At 39.6% G+C, this 22,495-nt stretch overlaps 1 protein-coding gene across 2 annotated transcripts in view; it reads left to right on the top strand.

Annotated features, from left to right (window-relative positions):
• The window catches only part of gatad2ab (GATA zinc finger domain containing 2Ab), a 38,977-nt gene that overhangs the window by 4,958 nt on the left and 11,524 nt on the right, over positions 1-22,495 (top strand). For both annotated transcript variants that reach the window (XM_088077887.1, XM_042482302.2), the window contains exon 2: positions 18,383-18,691. In XM_088077887.1, coding sequence (XP_087934013.1) covers positions 18,396-18,691 — 296 coding nt within the window. In that variant the 5' untranslated portion in view covers positions 18,383-18,395. The remainder of the gene's footprint in view (positions 1-18,382; positions 18,692-22,495) is intronic.

Raw genomic sequence — 22,495 nt, 5'->3', positions numbered from 1 at the left:
AGTTGCTGGGTTCGTTCTGATGGTGGTAGTCAGTTGTTGTGAATCAAATAAGATGCAAAACTGCAAGACGCTGCCGCAAGTGAAAACTGACCCCTTATACGGGATAGCAAACTTTGTAGCTTTGCTTTCACTTTCACCACACACTGCTTTTCAAAATGAGTTAAGTACTTGATGCCGTTTTGAATTACTGACTGTGATTGGAAGCTTTGACTGACTTTGGTCAGATCATATATTACAGTCAAGTCTTTCAGGAAGGTCAAGACATGCAAAGCTCAAGCACATCATTCACATAACTAGGAGAAAGGAAATAAGCACATAGAGGGATAGAGAGGCAAGAGGAGAGGCTGAATCCCCTGGAGGATGAAGATCCAGATCCAAAACATCTGGAAAGGGGCGACGACAGCCAGACCAATGGCGGCCAGTAGTCCAGCACTGAGAAGCCTGAGCAAAAAGAGATCACAAAGGGCAAGAAAAGGGAGAGAGTGATATAGGCTTGTGCCATATCACATCGTTAACGATGATACCGATATTATTTTTGATAAGAAAAATCCACATTGTGACGATAGCAATACTGTGACTTGTTGACATAATGATGTCATACTGTTTCACACAGCAACAACAACCACTGAAAGCGAAATCGCTACTGGTTTCTTATTTGGGAACTGGTTAGAAGTGTAATTTGTGGTTGATTTTATTTACTTTTTATATTTTATACTGCAGTTCTTTACAATCCAGAGAAATTATATTCAGTTTTTGTTTAATTTTTATTGAGTATTTCAAGGCAAACTGTTTTGTTTGCTTTGTTGCAATTTTATATTCTTGAAATTAATGATTTAATGTCTTGTCCTATTTTGTCACATCATCAAGAATTTTATTTCAAAAATACCCTGAAATATTGTGATATTATTTTGGGGCCATATCACCCCCTAGAGAGATATAAGCTTAATGCTTGGACACTCTTAACTTGTGGGACAACAACAAACAGGATTAGAAAGATGCAGTGGCTTTCAGAAAGTTATTATCATTATTATCATCGGTAGGATAAAGACAAAATATAAATGCTAGGCTTAATAGAGTAATTGAGACTGAGATGGACCTGTTGGATTGGAAGTATAAAAAAACTGAAAGTTTAGGCGAAAATGAGTTTTTGGTTTGCATTTAAAGGCCTCAACAAAGAAAGACTTTCTGATGTTAACAGGGAGTTTATTCCGGAGGAAGGGAGCATGAGCCCGCTGACTTACTCTGATTTGGGGACAGACGGCAGCCCTGTATTATGAGAGTGGAGCGCACAGTATGGAATGAAAGGTTTTAAGGAGATCAGATAGGTATGAACAGGCGTGCCCGGTTACAGTTTTGTAAGTCACCAAACGCACCAAAAATCTTATCTAACATTGTAGTGTTTCCACTTAGCAGATCTACTCAGTGTTTTTGAAGATCTGAATGTGTCCTTGTTCTTTGAGAACCATCTGTTTTTTCATTTTCCGTGTTTGTTGCATCAAATGCCAGAAATCATGAGTAGTCGCATCGGCCACGGGGTCCCACCCAAAGGCCTTGGGCAATTCATGGAGCTGGAGGAGAGCGATCCTTCACTGTTTGACTGACTGAACTGTTTCTTGTTTATCCTGTTGGACTTCATATTGACTCAAGCGTGTGTGTTTACAGTGTGACCAACCTGTCTTAGACAGTTAGAAGTCTGCATATGAAGTGATGGGTTGAGCATTGTGTTTTATGACATTGGTTCCCTCATACACGTTTTGAGTTGGGAAAGGGGAAATATATTTATATTATAACAATACTGTGATATGAAACAAGGTATCGTAATATATTTTAGATATTGTCTTCTTGTCTTCTGATTTGAAAGGCTGCTACAGTAAAGTTATGTTTAATTTTCTGAACTTACCAGACTGTTCAAACTGCAACATCCTTGCAATATTAATATTGACGTCTTTGGTAAAACAGTGTAATATTTGATTTACATATGATCACCCAGCTCTACTTTGAGTTTGGCCTTTATCATAGCCTCCAATATACTTCCCATACTTGATCATTTTAACCACCTAACTGCTATTTGTGTGCTCTCTGGTTCAGACTGGACATGCATCATAGTAGAAGATTTCAGGTATTCCTTTAGTAAACAGCTACCTTATAACCAGGTGAGCCATATTTCTTCCAATGATTTGGCCCTTCAGTAAGAAGTAAGTGGTGCTTGTTCTTGAGGAGGTAGGAAAATTATGTGAAAATATTTACTTTTGTTAGTTAAACATGTAGTGTATGAGATGACAACATAAAATGAGTAGATGAAAAATGGATGAGAGAGAGAGAGTGTGCAAGACAAACTTGGCTAATTTCTCAGTTGTCATTTCATGGTGGTTATTGAAATAGAAGATTCACCGAAATAAAACAAAAATCAGCACAAATAACACCAGGTGGCCAGCTGCTGCAGGTATGTTGGCAGATATAATGGGCTCCCTCCCCCTGGCGCAAGTGGCCAAGTGGCTCTTTAAAAATGTATTCTCATCCCTACTTGACATTTTTAAACCACACTTAAATAGGGCTGCATGATTTGTGGAAAAAAAGAAAAAAATAATCCAATTGCGATTATTTTTGACAGATAGTATTGATCAGTATATATTTTTCCAATTTAATTTCACAGAAAAAATATAAATAAAAGTGATTATAATGATGTGAGTTTAGCTTTTTTGTATGTTTTTGTCTAATTTTTGCTATCATTACATCCAGAAAATGATTTCTAGGTCAGGCATCTCGGTAGCAACACAATGTTTATTTAATGTTATATTGTGATAAATTTTAAATTGATCTAAAAATGGCAGCTCCTGCAATTTGGATTTTGCATTGGACCATATCTTGATTTTAATAATATTTTGATTAATTGTGCAGCCCTACACTTAAATGCATCACAGCTATGTAATATTGAAGAAATGCGACCTCTTCTGCTTTGTATTCCCTTGAGTGTGTATCTATGTGGCACAGCTACATTCCCATAAAAAAATAAATAGTTTTCACTCAACATGACAATAATATGAATTCAGAGACGCTTTTTTGTGTTCTGGATGCTGGCTTCAAAGCCGTCTTCTTGCCTCTGTTTGATCGGTCATTTTCACAACTGTATCTCTTTAAATTTTGGTTCCACTAGCATTTTTGCTTTCAAGTGACAACTCACATGACCAGCGTTGCCTGAAATGACATCTGATCTGTTGAAAACCAGACTAATTGGAAATTAACTGGTTATGGAATACACATCTCTAAAGTTTTTTTTTTTCGGTCTGCCTGTAACAATTGCTTCCACTGTGTGGCCAGTGCTGACATGGCAACTCTCGAACTCTCAGTGCAGCAAACAGGCAGACCGGCCACTTGGATACATGCAGCATCAAGGCATGTGTCCAAGAGGGGACAAGCGGCCCTGCCTGACTCCCTGCCACATGGCTGGTTTGTGTGGATTGTATGTACATGTATCAGTGTTTAGTCATGTTATCAAAACAAGTATTAACTATACTGATTTAGGAAGTTTGGCTCTGTCACTGACCGGATTTATGATTTGCAAAGTTTTCCATTCCTTGTGTAGAAAGTGTTCAGTAGTAGAATGAACAGGGACAAGCTAACACATTTAGGTGTCATGCCTGATGAACAATGGTAAAAATAGCCCAGAAATGGTAGTCCACACACTGCATTGATTGTCTTCCACCACTCCACATTGGGAAAAAAAATGACCTGATTATCATTCCTGAAGCTCGCTGTCATTCCCACTGCCCTAAATCTGTTGGATGACTCCATTATCAGGCTAATATCATGTAGACTTCGGAGGAAAATGACTTAGGTTACAAATCACATTTTTAATTTTATCACCATAATGACTCAAGAATTGAATTTTGGTCTTCATATTTTAGACCAGCTGGAGTCTCCTCAGGATTCTTATGTGTGATGGCTGAGTATCATGGTTTCATGCTTATAAGGAACACCCTAAATATTCAATTATTTTTATTTACGTACTAAAGTAGATAGAGAAATGAAAGTTAGGTGCTTTAAATGATCCTTAAGACTTTTATAAAAAGTCACTATAAAAGTTTGTAGTTTCTTCCTTGATGGTGAAAAAGTAGCATAAACTTTGTCAGTTACATTGGATTCCAATGGTGATGATGGCAGAAATGTTTTCAAATACACAAATCCTTTATCTACTTCACAGCTTTGAAGAGGACAAGAATTGCACAATATTAGCACGTAGTAGCAGTATGTTTGGCCATACAAGTTGTTCATTTATACAGTCAAAAGCAATAGGCTGCATTTCATCTTGAGAGCTTCAGAGACTCCAAAATCACCCAGCAGAACTACAGGGGATAGTTCACAAAGCCCAACTTAGAGCAAACGGATGCAATGCAAATGATGAACAGGCGAGAGATAATCATGCCGGTGTTACCCTTAAAAAAACAGAAGTGCAGAGTTAATTGCTACGTGAGATTGCTCCCAGCACAGATACTTGACCACAATGTGAATTATTGTTTAAGCACAATTGTTTTATTAAAACAGTTTTGATAATGTCTACCATGTTTAAAATGAACTATTCTGTACCTGGCTACTACGTCAGAACATAACTGTCCAGTCGGAGCAGAATATGGATATGACTCAGCACCTACAGCTTTTGCGGCGTTTGTTTGGTGCAGCCATTAATCTTTGGAGCATACTAAGCAAATTGAAGGCTGGTGTAGTGGTTTAGGGCTGAATTCGTTTGAAAACTTTTTCTGGATGTTGGACTTTCTTAACCTTTGAAAACTGGTCTCCATGAGGGGTGTTTCGGTACACAGGCGTTACGGTTTGATTTAGGGATCAAAAGCTGGTGTGAGCTGAATGCAGCCTGAAAAAGCAGAAATGCCAAAGGATAAGTTTCTTTTACTTTATTTTGAAGAGACGGTTGTACAAATGTCAAAAACATACAAAATCATCTTGCTGCTACTGAAGCAGCATTTTGTTAACTGGCAGTTTTGCTAATCTTTTGTAGTTTTTCAGTATTTCACTGTGTTGAGCAAATCATGTATGCAGCCCTAACTATGGGGGGTATGTGTTTAACCCAGCCACGAGCGCATCTCAAACCGCAAAGTGTTACACTGTACGAGCCATGAACACTTTCCTAAAAGGTAGCAGGTCACAACAGGCTATAGAGCTGAAAAGCTGTTCTTAATGCTGTCATACTGAAAATACAAAATAAATATATAATAATAAAAAATTGCATAAGGAGGAGTGTTTCATTTAGTTCCGTCTTTGCTCTACGTCACTGTAGATGCCATTTGCTTCGGTGATTGTTTGATCCCGTTTTATTCTGCAAGTACCGGACTGCGAACCCTGTACCGTTACAGTTTGGCACAGGTGCACAAACCATTATACCACTAAGACTGTGTGAAATCATGTGGCTTACTGCTGTTCTTCAGTAGAAAATGACACATCCACCTCTCAGAAGGTAGATGTTCAACACTTAAAAGGTCAGACATTGGGTGGAGCATCTTTTAAAATAACGACACATTTTGTTTATGAGCACAAACGTGAGACGGAGAATGCAAAACAAATATGAAGGATGGTGATACACAGTTTGAAATGCAGCATTTACCCAGGTTACATCCATGTTCGGACACTAATTTGAGTTAAAAAGTTATACTTTGTGTTTGAATCTGTGCAATGCAAACTGGATACAAATACAATACAAATGTCACAACCAATATAATGAGAGTGTCTCCAGCACATCATCCTCCAAAGGCCTTTTGTGCTTTATTTAATAGTCTTCCCACATGTAAACATTTCCAAGACCTTTCAAAGCATCATAAAAAAAGACAAAGCCAAATATTTGGATGCAATTTTAAGGACTTGACAACTTTTTGATTGTGGAGGCTTAAGACACAATCAAACCAGCAATTAAAAACAGTCAAAGTTCAATACCCAGTCGTGACCTCACTGTTGCGTGTGTTAACAAATGCAACAGCTACAACAACGCTTAACAGCCACACCCAATGATGATGTTGGTTTTGGTCTTTAAAAAAAGGTTAAACCTGCTGCCAAAGATTCTATTTTAATCCTTGTTTTATAGCATTATCGTTCTTTTATGAATACTACATTCTCCAGTTGGTGTAAGCTATTGTTCGTTCTTGGCAAATGTGCAACCTAATGCTTGAATGTTCATGCTGCTCTTTATGCTGAAAAGGAACATATGCTAATTTAAAAAATAATAACCAGACAGTGGCCATTGATAATCATGAAATGAATACTACTTCACAATTTGTCTTTGTGTGTTTTGCATATCAAGTTTATAATTACAACTTGCAACTATTTTCATCTTTTAATTGCTGGCTAAGCTGGTGATATGTTCAGTTAAATATACTGCTTGCTGTACTTTTTGGCCTATAGACCGAATCATTATGTTTATTCACAATAACCTCAGGTTAGAAAACTGCTGTGTCATGTATAATATATATATGTATATATATAATCAAATAGTGCTAAGCTAACTCTGCCTTAATTTATTAGTTTTAAGCCACCTAAAAAAGTCAATATTAGTTTAAGTATATGCTTTAGTTAGAATATTTTCACCACTTTACCTTGATGTAAGACAGCCCTTATCGGCACAGATTTGAAACTCTTACCTCAAAGCCGCCAGACTTGAGAAAAACAGTCATTTTATTCAACTGAACGGCAGAGTTGCTGGTCTACCGCTGCCTCATTCAGGTGCTGTGTGAGGTTAAGCTCAGCTAATATAAAATTAATGCTCACCTAAACTGAAATTGATTTTTTTGTTTTGTTTTGTTTTGGACAGGGCCGCAGCCTGTCCAAGTAGTGCATTGCGTCGCTTCCATGCTGGTAGATTTGTTTTATCAAAGCAAAGCAAAGAAACAGCGTTCATAAAATAAGCACAACAGAAAAGTCAAATAGTTTGGATTACGGTTTTTATCTCTATATCTTTATATGTAACAGTCACAACTGAAAATGACAACAGAAATAAACAAATTTGCCGAATGTACATATCTCCACAATTCAAAACAGTAGCCAGTTATCTACCCCGAATTTACTTTTGTTGTTAGCATGATGTCACAGTGATTTAGATGGAGAACATTGGAAAGGTAAACACAATCATCATAGTCTGTTATCAAAGATGGTTAACACTACAGAAACCTTGTAGCCAGTTTTGCTTACAGTTCTTCAAACTGATTGCCTAAACAGGCCTAGCAAGTTACGGCACGTCACACAGCGAAACATTCATTGGATCTTAAACAATTTCTCATTTTCATTCTTCTCGAAAAAGAGTTATTGACAGTGCTGCTCGACAAGTTCTTCTGCGTGCTTAATTGAATGAGGGGGTTATTGTTTTGAGGATTTTGTTGTTTGCACATGACATGTTATTTCATATTTTCATTATTATTACATCATTCGTATCACTTAATTTGCAACTAGTTTACGTGTAATTACTACCTGTATGTACATGTGAAATTTAGGTTTTTAGATTTCATGTCTGATGTCTTTTGGGTGTCTCTTAAACACAGAATGTTTTATCATCTCCAGCCCAACCTAGATTAACCCCTACGGATGAGAATCTGCTGAAAGTTGGGATTGCCAATTTAACTCAAAAATATGTGGCAACTGACCTACTTTACACTGTTGTGGTCTTACGCGGTTGCACTGCACACATGATGTCCTCAGCTTCTTGTTGTCTTGTCTGGCACACTTTATTTCTTTGCACCCTTTAAGCTCTTTTTTCCCTCCTACTCTGGTCACTTCCTGCTACCATCCATTTCTGAGAAATGTAATCTGATAGCAGTCTGCGTGTGTCCTGGCCCTCCAGTCTGTATGTGGGTATGAGCTTCTGGTTTTACAGGATTATGGAGTAACCATTTGGAAGCAATTTGGCTGAAATTGGAGATTATCCCTGTCTAGGGTTTTTGAAAACATTTAGCTATTCCTTTTTATTATAGCTAGTAAACATTTGTGGTTGAGAATGTAGCCAGTGATTTGAGGCTGGAGAAAACGACCTGAGACGCTCGACTTGACATGTTAAGGTGCTTTAAAGCTCAAAATCTAGACATTCCTTATGTCATTTTATGGTCCGTAAATTACGATCTGTTAATGGTGTGAATCAATTACTCAAAATGCGACTGAATGCTTTTATGCATTGCATATGCGTGCTCGCCAAAGATGTGGGAACAATGTGTGCTTTTTATTAGTGTGCTAGCTCTCTGTGTTATAAAGGTACGTTCAGAAGTGCATCAGTGTGTCTCTGTGTTATGAAAACAACCGTAAGCATACATGTTTTAATGTGACTACATGGTCATACATTCTTGCGTGCTCACGCACAAAAGTGTGGTTTGCACTTCCTGGACTTAACTGCTGTTGTCGTTGTCACGTTGCTGAGAGAGAATCCAGGTGGAGACATGCGCACACATACATACACTCTGTGTGGCTCTCACTCGCTCTCTCTCTCTCTCTCTCACACACACACACACACACACACACACACACACACACAGACAGCTTGGCAGATTCAGGGTTAAAGGCTTCCATTTTGTTAGGTAACACCCTAATGGTCTGATCTGTCAGTGGCGTTAAAATGGCAGGGGCTTAACCCTTGGCGTTCGGGACACAACCAGTAGGGGCACACACACATATACACGCACACACACTCTGGGCTGGCCGAGCCTACAACAGAACAACTGAGGAGGAGGAGGGGAGTGTGTGAGGCAGGGAGGGGTAGAGGGAAGGACGAAGAGTGAGCAAGTGAGAGAGAGAGAGAGAGAGAGAGAGAGAGAGAGAGAGAAGACAAGGAAGAGTATTTTTCACTTGGGTACAGTTAGATTATGGCTCAGCTAACCACATGCGCTCTGCACCCTTCTCCCTCCCCCAACCATGGCACCACCTCAGCTGGGTCCCTGCCCCCACTCTTAGTTTGGTGAGCACAGATTAGCATAGGTAGTGTGATATTTTTATCGATTCAGATGATATCCCTAAGGACAAGAGCTCTACTCTTTGATAGCCTGAAAGGATTCTGGAATTGAAAAAGCACATTTTATAAGCAGCATAAGACACAAATATCATACAGCAGTATGAGAAACCTTTAATGATGGTGAGAATAGGGATGGGGATTGTTAATTTTTATTAATATTGATTGATATGATTATGGAGACTCCTTAATGAGCCGAGTCTTTCGCTACCACTTTTGATACTTTTCTATTATTTGGTAGAAAGACGAGGCGACATTTTTTTTAAAAAAATTTAATATTTTGATTTAAATATTTACTTTGAAAAATCTTGGCATCTGTAGTTTTAATTAAGATGATTAGAGCTCATGATATGAAGTTAAACAGGTTGTAATTCTATTTCTACTATCCATTTTATAATGCTCAGAAAACAAATCCTCACCCAAACAACTGTAGAATTCAAGTTTCTCAATTCAAGTTGATGACATTTTAGTTACCTTTGCCTAATATTCATTTTACTAAGCCAACCTTCACAAACATCACAATTAATCCTTATGCAACCTTGTCTATTAAGCTGAATAGCTCTTAACCTGCCCATTTCAACATTGGATTGCTATTTTTAACTGATGGGACTTGCTACAAAGTTTGGGTGTGCTTACACACAATGTTGATGTGCTTGGCTATGGAAGTTGTGTCCCCCCTTTGACCTCCAGATTCACTTGGTTTAATACTTGTTTGCTGTCAATTCAGTTGTATCAAAAAACTTCATTGGACAATCGATGATTGTGGATCAGTGATTGTATTTAAGTGAGGTGCCTCGAGATATAGTGTTACATTATAGAACCCAGGGGACTTGATAGCAATATCTATAAGCTCAAATGTAATCGATTTTCGGGTTTTTAAAAATGCGGAACCAGAGCTGGGTTTCGATCCCCATCCCTAGGTGACAGTTAGAGGTTTAACGATCCATCGATCTGGATGGATTTATCGCTCTAGTGAGCAACGATCCGGCATCATCGATGCAAAGTGAAAACATCGCTCTATATCATCCTCTTTTGGATGCGCCTTTTATTTTGAAAGTCTTTATTACAGTCAAACCATGGCAGGCAGATAATGACAGCAGCCAAGAGATCGATGATGAGGATAACGTTATTTACTCGGGAGTAAATCAGCAGTGTAAAAGTATTTTGTATTTTGAGTACATGCCATATGTAAACAAAAGCCATACTCAGGAAACATGACGCACCATCTGCTAGCTTCATAGCAACGCAGCAACATGAGCTGATCTGTTTCAATAAAAAAATGTGAATGCAGACTGAAATTCAACTGTGCTGTTCTGTTGGGAAATGCAGTTACGTAAACCAGCAGTGAGTAAATTAAATATAAATAATACATAAATTGTTAAGCTATGACTAGAGGAAAAGTCAGCTAGCTGCTAGACTGATATATGCAATGTAAAATGCAATAGGCGTATGCTAAAAACATTAGCATGTTGTATATGTGGGGGAAACGTGACTTGACTAGTTGTTTTGGCTATGAACCCTGACAGTGTTGTTGAGCTGAGTTCTATATTTTTATTAAGAGATCTTGTTGTTCATCCATGTTTTATGGCTGTTGGGAGAAGTTTGCCTTAAGAGATTTATGAAAATAGCCCCAAAGTTTTAGGGAAAAGATCATGCTCTTGGTTAAAAAGAAAAAATTTCATCCAGAAACGGTTTTCCTTTGGTGCAGTTTTTGTCTCATGTCGATTGCAGCCCCCTGAATCGAATCAAATCGAAAACTATCGTGGCAGACTTTGTGATATTGTCAAATTTCACATTGTTGTCCAAAGAATTGATATATTTTTGCATCATGATGAAACTAGTGATTTACATACGTAGTGAAAAGTATGTAATCACCTTGAATTTAAGTTAATAATCACCATATTATGTCAGCGGTAAGAAAATTGCCAGTTTAGGCAGTTAATTTAATATAACAACGGCCAGGGCCCTTTAGCCACACAAGAAAAAGAGTTGTCCCTCTGCTGTCTTTTATTGGGTTATAATAACCCATACGTGTATTGCTTTTATTGGACAGTATAATTGTTGTTTCTCCTCTCGTTGAACCCTAAAGGCACAGTTGAAAAGCCTCAGTCTTTTTAAAATGGCTGTTAATGTGTTGGCTGGCTGGGTCCGGTCCCAGTGGGGAGATCATTACAGTGCTGGAGATGAGAGGCCAGCACGCTACCTGAGGGGATGAGCTTTTGCCATTGATCTGCTCTCTATGAACTACTGGACACAATAGGAGAGCGACTGAGTATAAAACCTGTCGTGTCAGTCTAGGTCACAAGATTTCCATTTGCTTTCAGGGAAGTGCATCTTATCTTGCCGCACTACACATGGGGATTGGAGGTTTTCTGCACACACCTTATTTTATAGACAAGCTGAGTATTGTTTGCATATACAGCCCTCACAGAGAAATGCACATTTATTAAATGTATTGATTTGAGCAAGCCTACTTTGATGCAGTTACTGTGCAAAAATTAAACAGCTTGGTACAAACCTTTTTATTCATTTTTTGAATAAATTTGAATGGTCAGAAAAAAATGTCTTCCCTCGCATGCAGCCCCTTACTCCCTCATCCTTTGTTCTGATCTTAGATCTGCTCTGCCCCGAGGCCTTATTATTTTGACGGAAATGAGAGGGACATACTGTACATCCACTTCTCTATAGTCTCCAGAGAGGAGTAGGCACAGATCTCTAATCACTCGTTGCCTTTTCCTAATCTCTTTGTCATCCTATCGCCATTTTCCTTGCTGTTGTAGATAATGTATTTGCATGTCAAAGTAATGTATCTTTAAGAGGTTTGATCTTTTAAACTGGGACTAGTAAACTCTATAATACAGAGTGTTCTCTCAATGTGTCACCAGTATTATTCAGGTGTATATTATGAATGGGCATGAGTACGTTAATTGTGGATTTGGTCAGTATTTCTTAAACCAGGGTTTGCCACACAGTCATTTATGTGCGGCGCACTGCTGCAACATCAGCATCACCCGCCACATAGAGCTGTTTGAGTTTTGGAGCTGCACCACTCCTGCAGTACAGTCTGGACGCGCATGAAAGTGAAACTTGACTGTTCATTAATTCATTAATTACAGTTTTAGTTTAGTCTGTTGGTTTTCCAACATACTTTCGATAAATTGGGCTGCATTCCCATGAAAACTGTGCACACTGCAGTCCAGCTCTGGCTCTTACCTGTGCAACGGCATTAGAAGAAAGTTTGCGCTCACTCGCTTCTGCTGCAGCTGCTCCTCTAATCCATAGATCTAAACTGACCAGGTCTGATCGATCCAACAACAAACTGATTGAAAGAACATCTTAAACTCAATAATCAGTTTGTTACTAAATTATCTGCAACTTAAACTTGACAAAGTGCTGAGGAAAAAAAAAATCATGTAGAAACAAAAACCTTTTACTTTAGAGAGGAGACACAGAACGAGCACAAAGGGACACACAAATGCACACAAGTTTTCTGACACCTTCCTTTTCCCATCCATTCTGGTGTCTGTGTGAGTGCGTTGGGACCGTTAAATGGCTCTTTGTTGGGTGTTGGCAGCTGTTGCTGTATTAGAGAGTGCTAACTGGTCATATCAGGAGCTGACTGCTCCGGACTCTGAAGAGAGTATTTCAGGGCTGCATCTAACCGATGTACTGACAGCAACAGAAAGTTTGCTGGTTTTTCTTATGGAAATGTGGAATTTATGGTTTAATTGCCTAATTGAAGCCTTGTTGTTGAATAAATGAATTTCAGACTGCTATTGTTATCGATTGTTGACCAATTTACATTCCCACTCTTGCATTACATTTATTTTTTCTTGAAGGTACTCAAGCACTCTAATAATTTAATGCGAGTATTCAAATATGGATGTTTCTTAAAATTCCCATTCTTGATGTATATGGTGATGTAGTAGTGGCGTTTGCTCAGTTTGACTTCTTTGAACTCAAGGTGCTTGAACTTCCTTCCAGAAACAGAAAGCTAACCACGCAGATAAAATGTGACGCACCTACAAAAGCTAAATCTACAGAAAATCTATCTCATTTATGAACCTGATTTTAACATCAGTCAGCAGTTTTAAATTCCTGCAATCTGAGCCCGGCCTTGAGTGCACTGGCTATGTGTGTAATGTAAATCAAGGAGCCGTACTTTCACAAGGCTGGCAGGCATTATGGTATGCCTGAATACTGCAGTGGTGTTCTAACACTGGACAGTAACAGGCTGAACTGGTACTCTGGGTTGCTGATTCTCAGGCAGCAAGGTTTGGGGTACCAGTTTCCTCCAAGCATCTCCCGATGGACCTGCTGATGGACAAGCCAGGCTTGTTTGTGAGATTGTAGTGTCAGTTTCATTTGGTTTTACACACTGGATGGATGGAGCTGTGGGAGCATTGAAACTGGCAGGAATGCTACTTGCTCTGATTGAGTCAGGATCTTTTCTCAGTTGATTGTCTGGACATAGAATAGAAAGTTTGTCCAATTTTAGACTAAATTGGTTGACGTTTAAGTAGAGGATGCTGTAAAAAATATATACACTCTCTGAGATATTCATTCTATCACTGATTTATTTATTTATCTTGAACGCCTAAGAGAAAATAAAGAAATTATTATTCCAACAAGCAGACAAAAAAGTAATATTAACAGGGAAAAAAAACATAAAGCAAAAAAAGGTCAATCATATGATGACTAGGTTTACACATTCAAAAAGGAGTGAGAAAAATTACAAACCTATTTAATCCCACCCTTCTCCATAAGTCATTGAATTTTAATTAACTGCTTCCTTATTAATTTAAACCAATACTCTAATTAACTAAACATTTATGCATACACCCACGTACCCAAAATCAAATATCAACAATTTTACATTATTATTTACAGAAAAAAAAGAAGAAGGTACTGTTTATACTCATACTGGTGTTCACAGCCAGGCATCCATCATAACTTTACAGTGTTTCCCACAAAAAGAGTGTATGTGTGGAGGTAGCTGACGACGGGGGTAGGACTCAATGACGACAGCAACTTTCAGTCCACACGTGCATTTATTCAACAAATAAATGCACGTGTGCGAAACACTGCTAACAAATTAGACTGGCTTAACTTGGCCAGAGAAAGAGCGGCTTTATCTCCATCAAAATGAGTTCTAATTTTGGCTCATGGCACCTGTGTTACATCTGTTTGTCCCTACGTCGTCTCCTTTCATCACAAATACTCCGAGCAGTGTCTCAGTGCAACACTATCTCAGCTTCTGGTGGCTTTAAGCACTGATGCCATGTTTTTTCTGCCCTCCAATCCTCTCAGGTGTCTCTGTGAATGTCATAGACAGGCTCTTGTGTTTGATGGCGAGGCTTTCGCTGGATGATTTCCTCCAGTTTCTTTGTCTTCCTCACTTGTTCAATAGCTCTCAGTGTGAGTCTCCTTTAACCTGGAGGTATGAATGACCTATTGAACGAAAGGCCTTTAGGGCACATATAGAAACCAAGGTGCTGAATAGAAAGTGGGCTCCAGTGATTAGTTGTCCTTAGTTAAATTCATAATGAAATGGAGTATGATGCAGCACTAAAAACTAGTACACACATCTCTCCAGTCTGGAGTGCATACATAACACTCATAATCACAACATATGCACGGACAACAACTTCATTTGGTTGTTGCTTAGCAGCAGTGCATCCAGCACATGAATCATTGGATCCATGATGCTATCCATCTCTTCTGGGACAAAGGTAGCCACATGTCTCTAGACTTAAAACTAGCAACCACATTCGTTCTTTTAACATGCAGATCTGATTGTCCTGGAGGGTTGAAGTCATTTTGTACCTGATACAGTTCACCGCCACACTGTTACAGCCACTGTTTCTGCAATCTTACACAGTAAAGTGTGGTTTCTGAAACATTGTGTGAGGTATATGCACACATACCCACCCACACACAAGCTGTCATCTCTGGCAGATAGATAGCCTTTGTGTCCAGGGATGGTACAGCAGGGCACATCTGTCCTTGCTGTGTACCAGAGCAGGGTCCATTTTAGGCACTGTGCACTCATATCTAAACAAAGACCTGAATGTTTTTTATTTTAGATGTATCGGTTGGTTTAGTTTCTGCTACCATTTCTTAGCTCAACATCTTGCAAAGTGTCAAGGATGCCAGTGTCTTATCTCTAGTAAAAATAAAACTTGGCTGAATTCACAGATGTGACGTGTTGGAACAAACTGCAGCCTTACTGCAGACAGCGATTTGTTGAAGTTGCAGTTTCATTTCCTCACCTTACTTTGCAGTTCTCTCAAAGCTTTGCTTTATAGACAGCACACAGTGGGAGGTTTTGTATATCTGATCCATATGGTGAATTATATGACCTTCACTTGCCTTTTTAATCTTTCAAGCCTGAAAGATGCCAGAGAAAACATTTTAAGATGTTTATAAGAGTATCAAATATCATGAAAGGTGGGTCTTGGATGACAACATTTTCATGCCCGTCAGCAGCTGTTGACTTCCAAAGAAATTAGTCATGTCAATGAGGCGTCCTTCCCCTGTTGTCTGGTAGACACGTTTTGGAATGTCCAAAGAGCACGTCATTTTCTCCTCCTCCTTCCCTCCCTGTGTGGGACGTGCCTGTGGCCTCCCCATCTCCCTCCCTCCCTCCCTGCTGCCACTCTGTCTCTCCAGGGGTTAAACCTGCGCCTTCTCTCAATCGCCGACCAGTTAAAACCGGTTTTGAGGGAAGCGCTTTTTGTCTCTCATGGAATCTTGGGATAGGGTCATGTGGAGCTGTGATGATGTCACGTTGGACGAGGGAGACCTTTGAGTCAGCTCTCTGAATCAAATGTACAACATGGGGCATGTGTGCACTCGGTTTCAGCCCAAATGATCAATTGGACTATCGTGTTGGATTTTTTAAAATTTTTTTATTTTTTTGATTTTCTCATCTCTGTGCAAAATGTAAATAAGCATCATGTTTTTATATAAATTATAGTAAAATTCTGATTCATCAATTAGGCTATCATATTGGATTTTTTTTATATAGACATTTGCTCATGTCTGTGCAACATTTAAATAAGCATCATGTTTTTATATAAATTATAATAAAATGGTGATTTAAGATGGGTCTGGGATCTGTGGGTGACTGTTCCATAGTGAGTGCATGTCCTACATTGGTTTTTTCTGCTATTTTTCTGCTGTGTAATAGGTTTTTCCCAGAAATCTAAGTGGATCTCTCTCTATCCTCTGCTGTAACTGTACTGAGTGAGATTTGGGTCAGCATCTGGGGCATTGGCAGAGGTACAGGAGATGCCTGTTCACCTCATGATTGTCCCTTTTAAATGGCAAAATTATAAATGTTCATGTGCATGACTCAACAACAAAGTGTATTGTCAGTATGTTTTTAAGGTTGATTATTTCCCACAGCAACCAGGGGTTACATGCTGGACATGCACTCAGTAGCATGGACGTCTTTATTCTTATTGTGCACTGGTGGCACTGCTGTGACTTTATATTTCATATAATTGCACCGCTGCAGGTTTGGCTGCACAATTTTAGTCTATTGGTTTAATGTAATAGCAGTGGGTGGGATAAAATGTCATTATAAGTACTTGAAATGAAAAAAGATGCTGATATTTACATGCAATAGATGGGATCGATTAAGAGTTTTTTCTTTCAAATGTCTGCTATTTGAAACCATTAAATGGCAGACTTGTAAACAAAGTAAAAAAAAAAAAAAGAAAAAGGAAAAAAAAGGACTGAAGAATCAGTTGTATCAGTTCACCAGGGATTACCGTTCTGCTGGGCGATATGACCTGCCGTACGACATTTCATAGGATTTTGTCAGTATCTCAGTGCATCAAGGCACCTCTTTAAATGACTGGTTTGAATGTTTTACATAGGTCTATAGCAGCCCGTTGCATTATCACCACCACCACCAGCACACACATTAAGAAAACATGCCAAAATCATCTTGTGTATAATAATGGCCTTGAAACAGCGAGAGAGTGCACTGCAAACAATCTTTACTATGCAAATTGCAGTATAGCAAACACATAACTTAAAAATGTGACGGTATAAGGGCCGGCTTGCCTGGAGGCCGGCCTGGAGCTGGTATGTCAACGGTTTTAAATTTAATTAAGACAGTTATCTTTGCTACGGTGCTCCACCTTGTTTACTACAGACAGAATTGGGAGTGATGTGACACTTGAAATTTGTAGGGACACAGTAGCATAATGTCAGTTATGCACTACTTACCTGAGAAGAGCGTGTACCTCGCTGAACCTCTTGCTTTTCATTTCAGGGCTTATGTTAACAGGTTAGAGTAGCCGCAACAGCTCGCATGAGCACGGGAGCTCGACTATGGCTCATCCGGTGTCTCAGTTTGTGACCTCTTTTTTTTGCATGTGCAGAGTTTGCAGCAAACAGACTGAAAATTGATTGTTGATAGTCATGTTGACATCATACCGGCAACATTACACCCCTCACCGCAGTTTCAGTTTCTATATCTGTAAATATGCTGCAGACATAAAAATACAAACATCTGTTTTTCTTAACACTTCCTGTTTCTGTTTCAAAGTAAATCCCATTTCTGTGGAAAGAATTCCTTCATTTCTTGACACAAGGCTTATATTTTGAAATATTTGCAAGACCGTGTTGTGGAAAATGCAGTGTCTTGCACAGCTCTGTAAATTAGTAGGGAAGCACGATATTGTTTTTTTTTTTTTGCCTATATCCGCTTTGCTAATATTTAACAACTCATTTGGCTGATGACCGATATCGATATATCCAGTGTTTTTCATCATTTAGTGATCATCAAGTCTCTGTAGTGGATTTAACATTATATCATACATTCTCTTATTGTGATGGGCCGCAAAATACAATGATTTTCATCGTCTGTAACATTTTTTTCATTTTGCAAAGAAGAAGAAAAACCTTCAAATTAGAGTTGATGTTTTGTACATTGTTGATTTTGTACATTCTGCCAAGAAATAAAAAATAAAATTAAAATATTGGTTCGTCATATCGGCAGAAAATGGTATGTTGGACGATTCAGATATTTCATTTTAAAGCCGATTCCAATGATGTGCCAATATTATCGTTCATCCCTATAAATTACTGGCAAACCGGCTTTTAATTGATGAAACAACATAAAACATTCTTTTATTGAGAGCCATTATCAAATGCAAACTGAATTCAGAAAGATCGGGCTGGCAGGCAGCAGCGTCTCAGCAGCGTACGACGGCGCACCTTAGTGTGTGTATCTGTCTGCTGTCCAAACCTGTACCCTGCTGTCTCATTTGAATCCATGCACAGCCACAAGTGTAACCATTTAGCTTTTTGTCAGTGTTTGTTGTCTGTTTTGTGAATGTGTTTACAGCTTGTAACCGTTTTTGTCTTTTGTCTCTCCAGGGTGAGAGCAGCCATGTCAGAGGAGGCAGTGCGTCAAACGCGCAGCCAGAAGCGGGCTCTGGAGAGGGACCATGCACCTCTCACTGAGCCCCTGGAGGACTTGGACAGTAAACGGGTTAAGCTGGAGAAGAGTGATGCAACTGGAGCTCCCCTGGCCTTGGTGGGATCTGGAGCTGAGGGCGTGAAGCTGAAGAGTGAGCAGGCTGCAAAGGTAGCAGCCAGCATCCTAAAATCTGGGGAAGTAAAGGCCACGATCAAGGTGGAGGTGCAGACGGGAGACGAGCCGGTTGACATGAGCACATCAAAAAGGTGAGACAAGGAAAAGCTCACAGGATCAAGGGGTGTTTTTGCATACAGAGGTAATATTAGTTGTGCTTCACACTGTTCGTGCATAAGTGCGAGAGCATGTCTGTCATAAGAAACTAAATTGTTGACTTTACATCATACTGTCAAAGTCATTAGACTGTGAACCACACGGAAAGGAATGCTGTAAACACTTCACCTTAAACAGTTTGATCTATTTCTGTACACTGGGCCTCAGAACTGCACAGTCAGCCAACTTTGTCCACAATAAACCCTTTGTAAGTATTTCCAGCTGGACAAAATGCACCATAATCTCCTTACTAGCTAGTTTACATGTGTGAGGGGGTAAGATGCAAAGAAGCTGCTGTATTTGTGTTTGGTTAACTGATGGTGGATCATCATATGGGTTAAAGGATGAGTTTGGCGAGCAGGACTCACACAAGCTGCATTTTTGAGTGTGTTTGAAAACTTTAAGATTATTTATTTTCTGTAGGCCCTTGGATGTCACGCTCTCACGTACAGTGCATGGTTGTGCTTTGAGAGGTGTCTGCTGGAGTTTCGGGTTTCTCTCTAACTTTGCACTTGCGAGTGGTCTGACAGGAGTCATACAGGAAGTCGTCGTGTGGTTGTCTGCAGCCTGCCCCCATTTTGAAAAGTTTGAGGCTCCTGAGGCCCGGGCTCCATTTTCTCCCACAGCAGCACCTGAACTCTGCCTCACACTTCACACAAAATGAAGGCTACGTGTCACAAACTGGTTCCAACTGGCCGTTGCCATGGTTTCCACATTGGAAGGAGCAGTTAGGGAAAGGAGGGGCCATGAGGGGTTGGTGGGTGTGTCACATGACCACACAGAGAAATGCCTGATGTCATGTGACATGTTTGGTAGAGCGATAGATACACAGAGTGATGTGATGGCAGTTTAAGCTGAATCACCTGTCTGTTCCACTCTTAAGTGTGTCGGCCCTGTTTGTAATGTCACCTTTGGCCCCTGTTTAACCCTCAGCATGTGTTTGCCTGCTTACTCACTGCAGGGTGATTACCTTTTCATTGCTCGCAGGAGACTTAGCCTGTGTGGGGCAATTTAATAAAACTATCAATGAAATGGCATGCAAGCTGAATTGCATATAGGTTCATGCATCAAAGGAGTGTCACTAGGAAAAAGATTTACTCCCTTCCTCACTCGAGCAGCAGTAGTAGTAGTTTTGTATGTAGTTTACGTGCTTTGTATTCGGGTGATATGTAAAATATTATCACAATATTTCAGGCTATTTTTGTGATAATGCTATTCTTGACGTATGACAAGAATATTTGAGAATATTTTATAATAAATTATAAGAAGGTACAAGGAAGATTTATAAATTATAATTTAAACATTATTAAAAAAAAATGAAATTAAAATTTTCCTCTACCCTGCTACATCTTTTGGAGTTGAAGGAGGTGTTTAGTTGTAGCAGGATTGAGGACAGATTTTAATTGCATTTTTTTAAACTAGGCTTATAAATTGACTGATGAATCTACCTTCTTGAAATTATTTATAAAATATTCTTAAATATTCTTTTCATATCGTCAAGAACGTCCTTATCGCAAAAATAGCCTGAAATATTGTGATAACATTTTTTAGCCATATCAACAAAATAAGTTTTGTATTTGTCAACATAAATGTAGATCACATGCAAATATTCAGTAAAAACTGAGCAAAAATAATCTTAGTTCTTAGAATTGTAAACAACAACAGTAAGTCAGAGTGAGATTCAGATTCTGTATAATATATAAATAACAGCAAAATGAAAGCGATCAAAAATTACACTTTCAAACGACTGCCAAATACAAAAAACATTGTCTTCAGTCTGTTAATATTACATATTTATAAATGACTTAAGTTGTTTTCTCCACCTGGACCTGTATTCGCTGCTGTTTCTCCTCCATTCTTCCTGTTGGGGTGTGTGTAACGCAGCGCTGACGCTCAGCCATCCCTGCACACACACACCTGGATTTGTTTTGATAGGCAGTTATGCTATGTTGACTAGTGCACATTCATATATATATATATATATATATATATATATATATATATATATATATATATATGGACAGGCTCATGACAAAATTACCTGTTGACACTGACTCCTGTGTGTGTACGACGAGAGAAAAAAGGGGGAGAGAGACGCTGTTCTGCTCACGGCCGCTGACTGATAACTCTGACCGGTAAGTCGCAAAAAGAGTCTGAAAAGTCCGGGGCTATCCATAAAACATTCAGGATGCCCCGGCCACTGATTCAGCTCTACTGAGGATGCTCCTGACCGGTCGCAATTTTGCTCTCAGCTGTGCTTGTTGTTGCTGTATGTAACAGTCTGCCATCATTTTGTCAACAAATGGAAATATTGCCATTAAGATTATATGAATTTTTCTTATCATATTAAAAATGATACCGGCATGGCATCGTATTGTATCGTATCGGTAGATCGTGGAGGATATGATATGGCACAACCCTACTTTGACTATATTGTAACAAGTTATTTGAACACATCTTTTCCAGGCCTGTTTATACCCCAGCTATTTCATGTATGTAAGAGACTTAAGTAGCTTAAAATGGCACATGGAGTGTTGCAATTCATTTTAAACAGAGAATCCCGCTGCACCCTAATAATGACTGATTCAGCAGTCCTATAGTGGGGGTCATTGGGAAGCCATGATCGGGGAAGCCGAGGCATGCAGAAATACTGGACCTTACATAACCAAGCTGCTGCTGTGTGTTGTGATGCTTGTGTAAGCTGTTCTCAATAGAGCAGCAGCAACCATCACAAGCTAGTCCGTGTCATTTTAGAGGGAGGCCAAGTCGGTCAAGGCACCGGGTCGCCATTTGTGAAAGATGATGAAGCTTGATTCCTCTGTGATGCTAATGTCTGACAGTTTATCATATCGTACGTGAGGAATGTAAACAGAGCTGGGGAGGAAAACCGCTGCCTGTTGAGTCTTCAGCTGTGCTTTGGGAGAGTAATCTTTCTCAGAATAGCGTTAAGGGGAAGTGCCAGGGTGTGGGACATCTTTCTAAATTTGAATGAAAGGTATCAAGGAAGCATTATCAGGATGTAGCAGTGGGTATTAACAAGGTTTGATTGTGTTCTTAGCTGCTGGGCAAAGTAACATGACAGTAAGTGTTTGTTTAGGTTTGCCTATTCTGCTAAAATTCTCATCTCATAGCACAAATATGAACAACATGCTTATTGTCAAAGTGTTGACCTGGTTGAACTGAGCATGCAGCGTGTGTGGAGGGGAGCTGTTAGACAGCTGTTGTGAGGGGTAGCAGAGAAACGTGTCTGAAGACAGGAGCGTGTGCAAGGAAGAAAAAGTGTGAAGAACTGAGTCAGTGAGTTGGAGTATAAAAGATGAACAAGTAAGTGAGGGTGGGGGAGGGGTGTGTGAAGTAGTGACTGAGTGAGTGACTGAGTGAGAGAGTGTACACAATAGGTTGGCTCCTGGCCATGTATTCCCCTCCCCCTCACTGTCACCCTCTCCAGTGTCTCCAGCGGACCTCCGCTCTGCTCAGCTTGTGACTCTAGTGTCGGCAGCTGGGAGGGAGGGGAGAGCTGAGGCCCAGGCTGTGCTGATCGGGCTAGGCCATAGGCCTCACCACGGAGGTAGGGGAGGGGTGAGGCCCTGTCTGGGTGGTAAACTGGGCCTAAGCTTGAAGCCCTGAAGCCTCGCTCGACAGCGTTTGAATAATTATACAACTTCACTGCATGTTCGTGTGCATAACTTCACATAATACCCCAAACCTTTACCTCTCACAGGCTGTCATATATAACACTT

Source organism: Plectropomus leopardus, chromosome 5 (genome assembly GCF_026936395.1).
Source record: "Plectropomus leopardus strain MGB_pleo_1.0 chromosome 5, ASM2693639v1, whole genome shotgun sequence".
NCBI classification, from domain to species: Eukaryota; Metazoa; Chordata; class Actinopteri; order Perciformes; family Serranidae; genus Plectropomus; species Plectropomus leopardus.
The sequence above is the reverse complement of the archived record's forward strand: the minus strand, read 5'-3'. Positions and strand labels throughout refer to the sequence as shown.